This window comes from Conger conger, chromosome 7 (genome assembly GCF_963514075.1).
Source record: "Conger conger chromosome 7, fConCon1.1, whole genome shotgun sequence".
Classification (NCBI taxonomy): domain Eukaryota; kingdom Metazoa; phylum Chordata; class Actinopteri; order Anguilliformes; family Congridae; genus Conger; species Conger conger.
Genome location: NC_083766.1, coordinates 50,580,174 through 50,592,860, shown reverse-complemented (window position 1 = coordinate 50,592,860; position 12,687 = coordinate 50,580,174). Strand labels below are relative to the sequence as shown.

The following is a 12,687-nucleotide window of genomic DNA, read 5'->3' as shown; positions in this document are numbered from 1 at the left end:
ACACACATGCACACACACGCGCACACACACAAACACACACACATACATACACACACACAAACACACACACACACACAAACATACACAGACACAGACACACAGGCATACATAAGTACGCATACACACACACACACACACACACACACACAAGCACACACACAAAACATGAAGACATGTACACACAAACATGGACGCACGCATGTGCACACACACACACACACACACACACACACACACACACACACAGAGTGTAAAGTACGCAGTGTTGCTGATCAGGGGCTCTCTGAGTGGAACTGAGGACAGCGGGCAGCACAAAAAGGGGGTGGCGGGGGAGGCCGGGCATGTTGAGGCCATCCTTTTTGGCTCGGACTCCCAAAGGGACAGGCTGCCATTTTCTCCATTTTCAGCTCCCTCTCTCACCCCAGGGGCATGTAGGAGCTTTCAGCCCCCGTCACTCCACTGCCCTCTCTTTGGTGTGTTCCTGCAGTGCGGCAGGATGTTCGTCTGTGTTACAAACACAGCTGCGGCCCCCCAGGTTTAACGCATGCCGCCATGCGAACCTGCCTCTAACACAACGCCGCTACACCAACACCCTTCAACTCACGGGATTTCAGTGCGATATTGGGTTGATTCGGGGATTTTAATGGGAGGGAGCCATTCTATTTAAGGAAACTATTATGTTAACATCGATGCTTACACATTACAATGTATAAGACCTACAGGATATTTGGTCTTCAATAATTCAAGAGTACTTAAGGTTCCAGGGAATTGATTTTTTTTTATGTCCTTCATGATCACACTATTAACAGCAGGCAGTGCAACAAAAAAATTTTTTTACAGTGGTGTAGCCTGTAGAGCACTATCCACATGCTCATTGTGAGCCGCGACGTTGCGGTTCGAATCCGGCTGCGTGACCTTCATCCGTTCCTCTCTCTCTCTCTCTCTCTCTCTCCCTCGCTTCTTCCTGTCACTCTCCACTACACTGTCCAATAGAGCTGAAAAAGCCCTAAAAATATCTTCAAAGAAATGTATAAATAAAATGGAAAAAGGCTGTTTTCCTGGTGCTGCTGGGTAGCTCATCCTGTTAAGGCGCCATCACAGTGCGCGGACGGGCCCCATGGATGTCGAGTGACGTGAGGACCTTTATAAAACAATAATGCCCACCCTTTCGGTTGGAGGAAGCGCTGGCTGAGCGAGTTTAAAATGAAAACTCCTCCCGCACTACATTTTCCAGGCCCCTCAGTATCAACAAAAGAGATGAATAATCTAAAGCACCTCTTATTGTTATTTATTATTTGTTTCGCTCACAGAACGAATGGCTCTAGCCCTCTATCGGCTTGCTGCTCCTGATCCGATGAGCGTTTTGGCTTAACGGGATTGTGCGGCTCAGCACTGAGTGATTCGGGATATTAAAGTGTCGTTGGCATGCACTCGCTGAGCGCCTGGGCTGTTGTCTGGGACACTGTGAACGGCCCTTCGAGGGAAAGAGTGTTTCCCAGAATCCTCTGGGGCAGTGGTGGCTCCCACAGCGGTACTGCTCGTTCGGTGTCACACTAGTGTCACTCGCTGACACCCTTAAGTCACTGATGACATCATTAAGTCACCACTGACACACTTAAGTCACCACTGACACCCTTAAGTCACTGATGACATCCTCAAGTCACCACTGACACCCTTAAGTCACCGCTGACACCCTTAAGTCACCACTGGTTCGCAGCTGGTTGGGTTGGGGATGAGGATAACTATCCCATAAACTGGCCCGACGGGGTGTCTTGCCTTTCTGCCTATATTTGGGTTGTTGAAGTGTGTTGTACTTGGGGGGCTAGGCTGAGCTACAGTATGTCCCCTGTTGGAGCTAGCCCTCTCCTCTCTTCTCCTCTCTTCTCCCACCCCTCCTTTATCTTCCCCCTCTTTTCCTCCCATTCCTCCCCTGCCCTCTACTCTCCTCTCCGTCCCCTGCACCCCTCCCCTATCTCTCCAGGCTCCCGGTGTCTAAATTTAATCCCATCTCAGGGTTGTCACAGCCCACACTGGTGCTGCGTCTCCACCCCGTGCCCAGACGGCTGTCGCCCTCTCTCTCTCGCTCTCTCTCTCCCTCCTTCTCTGCCCTCCCTCCCTCCCTCCCTTCCCAGCAGCCTGGCGCCCGGCCTGCACTCTCCCGCTGCTAAAATTATTCCTCCTCTCCTCTGCCGGCGAGAACGAGTCATCGCTATGGCAGAGACCCTTTCAAAGGGCCCGGCGCTTCCCTTTACAGAACGGTGCAGAGTGCCTTCCGTTTGTGCAGTGAGTCGAGGTAACGCCACCACAAGGGCTTCCACAGAGAGCGCGCAGGTAGGCCTTCCACAGAGGGCGCGCAGGTAGGCCTTCCACAGAGGGCGCGCAGGTAGGCCTTCCACAGAGAGCGCGCAGGTAGGCCTTTCACAGAGGGCGCGCAGGTAGGCCTTCCACAGAGGGCGCGCAGGTAGGCCTTCCACAGAGGGCGCGCAGGTAGGCCTTCCACAGAGGGCGCGCAGGTAGGCCTTTCACAGAGGGCACGCAGGTAGGCCTTTCACAGAGGGCACGCAGGTAGGCCTTTCACAGAGGGCACGCAGGTAGGCCTTTCACAGAGAGCGCACAGGTAGGCCTTCCACAGAGGGCGCGCAGGTAGGCCTTTCACAGAGAGCGCACAGGTAGGCCTTCCACAGAGGGCGCGCAGGTAGGCCTTTCACAGAGAGCGCGCAGGTAGGCCTTTCACAGAGAGCGCACAGGTAGGCCTTTCACAGAGAGCGCAGGTAGGCCTTCCACAGAGAGCGCGCAGGTAGGCCTGCGTGAGACACACTTCCGCACGCCACGCTCACGGCACTCTGGGAACGCCAAACTTTGTGCGTACCTGTAGGTTTCCTAACTGAGTGTATTTTTCTGTTGCCTCTTGTTATATGTTTAAGTGCTGCACTATATAGTATATCTAATGGTGGTCAATTCTACTAAAAACGATTGGGGCCACACAGTGTACTGGTGACATTTTGTCTTTTTAAAAATGTTATCATACTGACATGCTCGGAAACAACCAAATGTTAGAGACCATCTGAAAAAAAAGTTGTCACTGACATATTGGGTGTTGATAAGACAGCCAATCAGCAGCAAGGTCATTAAGATTCTAAGTGATCATGTGATGTTTTTTTCAATCACATAGAAGCAGCAAGGCCTTACTGGTTGATTGGCTGTCTTATCAACACCCAACATATCAGTGATGGTATTAGTGATGATTTTCTCCCCGGAAGCGTTTCACATTACCTCTGACGTGTGGTTGTTTACGACAGCGACAGGTATGATTAAAGAAAAAAAAAGGGCGGAAAAAATCACAGATATACAGCATGGTGGCGAATATTCTTATTACGCTTTAAAAAAACCACAGTTAGATATCTTGTGCAGCCGTAATATTTTCCGATGTCATTTTATTTTAATTTATATCGTCTGATACGCTGTATTCACAAGGCCAGTCTACAGCTAGGTCAGCAAGTGACCTGATTTCAGAATGAAACACCTTAAAAAAGCCAAACATGCTGCCCTACTTACACAGCACTATCACGTACTGTATAGGATACATTTATCCATGTACCATTTATTTATATGTGTACATTTCGTATATAAATAAAACTGTATTATTAAAATGTATATTGAAAATGATAAATATATATGTATATACTTGTTTCTGCACTTTGTTAGCGTGTAAGATGTTCTGAGTCTACTCACGTGGGAAAGGGTCAGTGCCCTCCTCCTCGCCCTTGTTCTGGTGGTAGACGGACAGGTCGCTCTGGAGGATGTCATCTGCAGTGGCCCGGGCCAGGCCTGCCGCCAGGGAGAAGGGGCAGTTACTGTAGGAGAGAGAGGGAAAGAGAGAGGGAGGGAGGGGGAGATGGAGGGGGAGAGAGAGAGAGAGAGAGAGAAATGGGGTTTAATATCTGCCTCCACAGTCAGTTACATTTGACTTAGGGTGCAGTCCATAAATATTTGGGCAGTGGTACAATTTCTGTTCTTTTGCCTCTGTACTCCGGCACATAGGATCTGAAATGAAACAAAGGCTAAAGTACACGAATATGAGGTTCAAGTGCAGATTTTAATGCGAGGTCATTTACATCCATATCTGGTGAACAGTGTAGGAATTACATCCCTTTTTTTACATAGTCCCCCCATATTAGGGGACCAAAAGTCACTGGACGTTTGTTTCTGATTTGTCTAATAGCATCACATAATTGTTTTTTTTTTTTTGCTGTGACACAGAGACTGTACTCTAACCAGTGGCAAACTGAAGTGCCTATGTGCAGCACTTGGTTGAAGGACGTTGGTACGTTGAACCTTGTGTATTTAATGGCTTCTTAAGTGCAGGTATAAGGAAGCTGGATCACCACGTCCCCCAAAGCCTGCCAGAGAGATGATGACCACTGACATACTCCTGTGCTCCTCGCAGTAACTCAAGAACAAGTCTCAGAACCCCAGAGCCCAGAGCCCAGAGCAGCACTAAAAACAGGTGACTGGGCTTTCTAAATAAAATATATAAATAAACCTGACAGAGCTATAAAGGGGTTTGTTCTGTACAAAGGATATTCTACTGTGTTGAAGTGCCCAGCGCCGCAAGATTTCACCCCCCCCCCCTCCATTCTGCAACACAGGCTATGAGTCATCGCACTCCAATCAAAGGAATGAACAGCAGAAGTCTCACAATCATTAGCTCCCGTCACGCCATTGCTCCGCGTCCATCCATAACACCATTCAACTGGTGTTCAGGCGCTACAAGCGTCAGCCGTCAACCGCCTGATGAAACGACGGCGCTGCAACGTTTTGCGTTTTTCATTTTGTGTCGTTTGCTGAAACAGCAATCCCCCGGTCGCCCTCCGAGTGCTGAAAACCTCTCCACACAGGAGTCCGCTGCCTCGGCCGGTTACTGTGCTAACACACAGCGCAGGTGCTGAAGAGCACTCAGCTACAGGCGGATAATGAATCCTGCCAGCCATTTCAACACGCAGCGCTGGTGCTTATGCATTCAGAGCCTGTAATAATGATGGCAGGCTTTTGTTTTTTGGGTTTTTAGTCATGAGATGTGACAATGCTTGCGCGCTTTCAGAGGAATAGCATCACATAATTGTTTTTTTTTTTAGCTGTGACACAGAGACTGTACTCTAACCAGTGGCAAACTGAAGTGCCTATGTGCAGCACTTGGTTGAAGGACGTTGGTACATTGAACCGGTCCGTATTATGAAAATGGGCTGCTTCTCTAAACCAACAGGTGTAGGTTTATGTAATCTCAGAAGAAAGATGTTGACAACACAATATTCGTAGGTAGACAACACAGCTGGAGCACCAGCCTTTCCTCTGTAAGCGTTGTGTTGATAGGACATTTTATTTCCTGTTTGGTGCGTTAATAATTATCGGAGCGGCGGTGGTGGGCGGGAGAAGGGGTCGAGAGGGCAAAGCACTACGACAATTAGTCCCGGCACGGTAACCACGGCAACGCACGGCGCCTCGGCGCTGACAGCTGATCCGTTATGCGTACAGGCTGTCTCTGACAGCAGGTGCCGTAGTTATGGCGACGCGCGCGGGCCCTGGCGACGGCGCCCCGGTCGCATGCTGGGAGACGGCTGTGAGTGGGACGCAGCGCCCCGACGGGATCAGAATTAGACCATCCCTGCTCCTCTTTGTTTTAAGAATATATACATTCTTAGGGCTTTTTCCAGTAAAAGACAGTAGAGCGTAGGGACCACGTGACCTTGGAATTATAAGGCTCTATCTGCGTTCTGAGTGGTTTCGAGATATTGAGCTTCATAGATAGCAGAGTGAAAGGGCTCCAAGCAGATACAACCTTTTACATTTTTTATTAACAGTTCACAAATATATTTAGTGCCCTATAAACGACATATTCCTGATACAAATGTCAGTTAAACCTACACAAGGTCTCGACTGGAAAAATGGAGTGAGAAAGGTCAGATTGGAACTGCTCATGTCGCAGCTTGCAACGAGCACACAGATAACACTACATGCAGGTCACAGAGACACCCCCTCCTCTGCCCTTCTCAAGGGATGGAGTAGCAAGGGGTAGGGGGGGGGGGGTGAGGTGGAGAAGTCTCTTACAAGGGCAGTCCAATGACAACTCACTCTAAAACGGGGGCGGACAAACCTCCACCATAGAATCACTGCGCTCCAGGCTCACTGCCTCCAACCAGAGATTTATATCTTAACAAACCACTGACACAGAACATTGACCTAATGCAGAGCACTAATTCAGGCCGCATTATTGCAGATTTATTCAGCGGAGCTCGTTGGTGCATTTAAACGGAATATAATGACCCATGAGGGATGACCCTGGGGGATGACCCGGGGGGCTCTGGGCATTAAGTAATCCCCCCACCCCCCACCCCTCCAGTAAGGATCCCATGCTTTACACAGAGCGTAATGTTCTCACGCAACGTTGCCCCGAGGTTGCAGGAACGTTCTCTGAGCGCAGTGACTGAACCGCGGAGGCGATGGAGAGAGGCAGGCGCTGAGGGAAGGTGTTTGAGGCAGGAGGGATGAGGGCTCCCACAGGGACCCAGAGCCATTTTAAACGTGCTGCCCAGGAACAGAGCTGTGCTCCGGAGATACAGGAGCCTGCAGTACTCCCTTCACACGCTCCGTTCTCAAACACACACACAGACACACACACACACACACACACACACACACACACACAGACACACACAAACAGCCCCACAAAAAGGTACACAAGCACACACACACCACACTCACACGTGCGCATAAATGCCCCCTCCCACACACACACACCGCTACAGGGGGGAAAGATGTTTCAATAAGTGGGTTTTCACAATGTTCTAATGAAGATGTCTAATCCCAGTTAAACACACACATACACACACACACACAGAGATACCTGTCCATTTAGCAAATTCTATGTTCACAGAGGTTCGATAGTACGACAATACAGTACTACATACCAAAAATTCAGAAACACAAATAAAAAAATGCTGTGATTTTTGTCAACAGGGAATAGCAATAAAACTGTGGCTTTCAAAACACACTAACCACTCAAGAACAGAGAGGAACATTTGGCCACAATGTTAGAGGTCGTCCTCTCACTGCTCAAGGTCGATCACCAACAAAACTATCAGCGACGGCCGTGGGTGTGTCGCTTTCAACATTTGACTGCAATCGCCTCTCACTCCTAAACACCTTGAATGAGCACATTTACTACTGATTACTGCCATTGTTCTTTAAAACCCAGAAATGTAGGAACTAAAAGAGCAGATATGCGATAGAGGGTGGGTTGAGAGTGGGGGGGGGGGGGGGGGGAGTGAATATAGCAGTGGGGTATCCACGTTTCTAATGCAAATGAATGAATGTAGCCGTGTGTGGAAACGAGATGGGGGGGGGGATTCTAGCAAAGTAAAGAAGTGAGGGGGGTGTGGGGGGGAGACACACACACACACACACACACACACACACAGCGTGTTCAGTCAGGGCTGTTCGACAGGAAGGGAGCTCAAGTCCCCATATTCCCGCAGAGAACGAGGGAGGGCTGGGGTGAGTCAGTGAAAGAGAGAGAGAGAGGGGGAAAGAAGGAGGGAGAGAGAGAGAGTCCCCAACTGACATGCCAGCGGCCACTGAGATGCGAGAGCATCCTCCTCCGCATTTCCATTCATAGAAATCCGCGGCTCCTGCTCCCGCTATCTCACACAGCGTCACAGCCCAAAGCGGGGAGGGGGGGGGGGGGGACCCTCATTGGCTGAGGGGGTTTCAGCACACCCGCTTCCAGCCAATCGTGGGGCTTCCTCGGTTGTGCGACACAGGAGAGTCAGAGGAGCTTACGTTAGCACTGCGAAGGAATGGGGATTAGGAGAGATGCAGCCTTTTTTGCTTTTTTTTATATAGAGTATTTCAACCTTGGGGTTTCTATTTAAGAAAATCACAATGAGGACACGCACTGCAAGTTGCAGTGACGGAGAAGGATTCTGTAGCGGGGGGAGCTGGCAAGTGCTTTTTTAACGATTAAAAGAGCAACTTAAGTAGCCTATTACTGCTTTAGTGCTTCATGCCAAAAAAAGCAGATCTAAACTGAGCAGACTTAGCCGTTTGGTAGAATAAAGATTTCCCCCCAGCTCACAGCCCTCGCTCTCTCATATTAAGTCAGCATCCCTGCGAGAAAAGATATTACTTCTAATCGGCAAATGGCACGTTAATCGGCAAAGACTCGCTGCGCTTCGGGGATCTTAGTGGAAGGATTCGGGTCGGGGAGACTCTGTCCGACGTCATTAGCGACCAGGGCTGCGTCTCGGTGGGTTCTGGCCGTGAAAATAGAACCCCAGGGGCATTCTGGGATGCACATCTATGACTTCTGCATAGCCCTGTTGTCCTGGTCTCTGTGGTGCGTAGTGGTGTCACACTTAGCCAGAGTTACACGGGCACAGTCTGTGTATCTGCAGCTGACTTACACTGTTCTGTTCTCACACGAACACGAGGTGCAGCGCTCTCGCGTACGCATTAACGCTGCTGCAGTCACTGGTCTGTGACCTTGACATTGTGCTTCGCATGCTGAGCCTCATCTATGTCATTTCCTGTTTTTTTTTTTATGAGGATAATTTGAAGGGGTGTTATTTTTAGCGGATTATTTCAGAAAATCCTCGTTCACTCGTACAGCGTGTGTGTGTGTGTGTGTGCATGTCTGTGTGGGTGTGTGAGCATGTGCATGCGTGTGGCTGATTCCCCTATGGGTTTTTATGTTGAACACCTGTGTGTGTGGGGGTATGCGTATCCAAGGGCTACTGTGTGGGAAGTCAAGCGCTCTGCTCTGACATATGAGTGCACCTGTGAGTCACTCTGTGTGTTCATGCGTACGCATGTTCCAGTCTGCAGCTGGGAGTGTGTGTGTGTGTCTGTGAGTGTGTGTGTGTGTGTGTGTGTCTGTGAGTGTGTGTGTGTGTGTCTGTGTGTGAGTGTGTGTGTGTGTGTGTGTGCGTGTGTGCGTGTGTGTGTGTGTGTGTGTGTGTGCGCGAGTGTGTGAGTGTGTGTGTGAGTGTGTGTGTCTGTGAGTGTGTGTGTGTGAGTGTGAGTGTGTGTGTGTGTGTGAGTGTGTGTGTGTGAGTGTGAGTGTGTGTGTGAGTGTGTGTGTGCCTGTGTGAGTGTGAGTGTGAGTGTGTGTGTGAGTGTGTGTGTGCCTGTGTGTGTGTGTGAGTGTGTGTGTGAGTGTGTGTGTGAGTGTGTGTGTGAGAGTGTGAGTGTGTGTGTGAGTGTGTGTGTGCCTGTGTGTGTGTGTGAGTGTGTGTGTGAGAGTGTGTGTGAGTGGGCAACTCCATTTTATGTGCGAGCTGCTCTGCCTCAGAGAGCCAGCTCAGGCAGCTCTGATGTCACAGTAGGTCTCCAGCAGGAGCCTATCGCAGGCCGCCTACGTCACACACAGCGTCTCAGGGGGCCCCCACTCCCGCAGTAACTTTCAACTGCCCTTGCCAGCCGAAGATCCCACACAGCAAACCGCTATATGTGCCCCAGGCCAGAGATTCTCCCTTACTGCACACATACACGCACAAAGACACACATGCACACACACACGCACAAAGACACACATGCACAAACACACATGTAAAAACACACACGCACGCACACACACACACACACACGACATACATGCACAAGCACAGACGCAAACACACACACATGCACATACAAATATACACACAAACACACGTAAACACAGAGACACATACAAATACACACATACACAAACACATGTATACACACAAACACACATACATGTATACAGACACACACACAAACACAGACACACACACGCATGTACACACACAAAGCAGTCTCAGATGGCCATCACTGTGCACAGTAAACTGTTACCCCTCACGTTGAAGCAGAGGGCTCAGGTAAGGGTGCGTGTGAGGGCTGCAGTTCCCCTCTCCCCCAGACCGTTTGTCTCATTAGACATCCTCGTCATCTGTCAGCAAGAGCCCCGGGTTTCCATAACAGCAGATTTCCATAAACGCAATAAAAATGAGCCGAAACAAATTACAGCTCCAGCCTCCAGACATCAGTTTTTTTGAGCCAAGAAAATATATTCTGTGGATGTGCATGTGTGCATGTATGCGTGAATCTGTATGTGTGCATGGATATATGTATAGGTTCATGTGCAGTATGTGTGTTTGCAAATGTGTGCTGTGTGTATCCATGTGCTTGTGTATACATGAGTTTGTGTGTGTGTTGGGTATGTGTGCTTACTATACTGTTGTGTGTTTGTATGTGTATTGTGTATGTGTGTATGTTTGTTGTGTATATGTGTTAGTACGTGTGTGTTTTGTATGTGTGCATATATGTGTAAGTGTTTGTGCGTACATATGTGCATGAATGTGTGTGTATGTGTGTATGTGTTGCGTGTGCTTGTGTATACGTGTTTGCATGTGTATGTATACAGTGTATGTTTGTATGTGTGTTGTGTATATGTATACGTATACATGCGTTTGTAAGCACGTGTGTATATGTGTGTGTATGTACATTCGTAAGCATGAGAATGTGTATTGTGTATGTGTGTACGTGTGCTTGTGAGCATGTGTACGTGTGTTTGTATGCACGTGTATGTATGTTTGATGGGTGTGTGCATATGTGTACGTGTGTTTGCACACTTGCGTGTGAGTGACACTACACAGCGTTCCCAGGCACTCAGCTGTTAGGAATGCAGGTAATCTCTCCTTGCTGGATGAGTCAGGGGTTATTAATAGCTGGATGCAGGATTAATGTGTGCTGAGAACCCATCAGACCCTCTCATCCAGCAGCAGCTAAACCCACCGCTCCCCCCTTACAGCGGGCTGTGGGTGCCCACACTTTCTGTGCCTATAAACCCATACAGTCTCTGTGCCTATAAACCCATACAGTCTCTGTGCCTATAACCCCAAACAGTCTCTGTGCCTATAAACCCATACAGTCTCTGTGCCTATAACCCCAAACAGTCTCTGTGCATATAAACCCATAGTCTCTGTGCCTATAACCCCAAACAGTCTCTGTGCCTATAAACCCATACAGTCTCTGTGCCTATAACCCCAAACAGTCTCTGTGCCTATAAACCCATACAGTCTCTGTGCCTATAACCCCAAACAGTCTCTGTGCCTATAAACCCATACAGTCTCAGTGCCTATAACCCCAAACAGTCTCTGTGCCTATAAACCCATACAGTCTCTGTGCCTATAACCCCAAACAGTCTCTGTGCATATAAACCCATACAGTCTCTGTGCCTATAAACCCATACAGTCTCTGTGCCTATAAACCCATACAGTCTCTGTGCATATAAACCCATACAGTCTCTGTGCATATAAACCCATATAGTCTCTGTGCCTATAACCCCAAACAGTCTCTGTGCATATAAACCCATACAGTCTCTGTGCCTATAACCCCAAACAGTCTCTGTGCCTATAACCCCAAACAGTCTCTGTGCATATAAACCCAAACAGTCTCTGTGCATATAAACCCATACAGTCTCTGTGCCTATAAACCCATACAGTCTCTGTGCCTATAAACCCATACAGTCTCTGTGCATATAACCCCAAACAGTCTCTGTGCCTATAACCCCAAACAGTCTCTGTGCCTATAAACCCATACAGTCTCTGTGCCTATAACCCCAAACAGTCTCTGTGCATATAAACCCATACAGTCTCTGTGCCTATAAACCCATACAGTCTCTGTGCCTATAACCCCAAACAGTCTCTGTGCCTATAAACCCATACAGTCTCTGTGCCTATAAACCCATACAGTCTCTGTGCATATAAACCCATACAGTCTCTGTGCATATAAACCCATATAGTCTCTGTGCCTATAACCCCAAACAGTCTCTGTGCATATAAACCCATACAGTCTCTGTGCCTATAACCCCAAACAGTCTCTGTGCCTATAACCCCAAACAGTCTCTGTGCATATAAACCCAAACAGTCTCTGTGCATATAAACCCATACAGTCTCTGTGCCTATAAACCCATACAGTCTCTGTGCCTATAAACCCATACAGTCTCTGTGCATATAACCCCAAACAGTCTCTGTGCCTATAACCCCAAACAGTCTCTGTGCCTATAAACCCATACAGTCTCTGTGCCTATAACCCCAAACAGTCTCTGTGCATATAAACCCATACAGTCTCTGTGCCTATAAACCCATACAGTCTCTGTGCCTATAACCCCAAACAGTCTCTGTGCCTATAAACCCATACAGTCTCTGTGCCAATAAATCCATACAGTCTCTGTGCCTATAACCCCATACAGTCTCTGTGCCTATAAACCCATACAGTCTCTGTGCCTATAAACCCATACAGTCTCTGTGCCTATAAACCCATACAGTCTCTGTGCCTATAAACCCATACAGTCTCTGTGCCTATAAACCCATATAGTCTCTGTGCCTATAAACCCATACAGTCTCTGTGCATATAAACCCATACAGTCTCTGTGCCTATAAACCCATACAGTCTCTGTGCCTATAAACCCATACAGTCTCTGTGCCTATAAACCCATACAGTCTCTGTGCCTATAAACCCATACAGTCTCTGTGCCTATAAATCCATACAGTCTCTGTGGCTATAAACCCATACAGTCTCGGTGCATATAAACCCAGCGGCGTCATAACTCCCACATCTCACAGCAAACCCTGCTCTTCATGGTCTCCCTAAGTTATTCATTCCGTC

At 48.5% G+C, this 12,687-nt stretch overlaps 1 protein-coding gene across 1 annotated transcript in view; it reads right to left on the bottom strand.

The window, feature by feature from the left end:
• The window catches only part of ppm1e (protein phosphatase, Mg2+/Mn2+ dependent, 1E), a 58,780-nt gene that overhangs the window by 11,400 nt on the left and 34,693 nt on the right, over nt 1-12,687 (bottom strand). Inside the window, exon 2 of the mRNA XM_061250071.1 lies at nt 3,733-3,854. Within this exon, the coding sequence (XP_061106055.1) occupies nt 3,733-3,854 (122 nt within the window). The remainder of the gene's footprint in view (nt 1-3,732; nt 3,855-12,687) is intronic.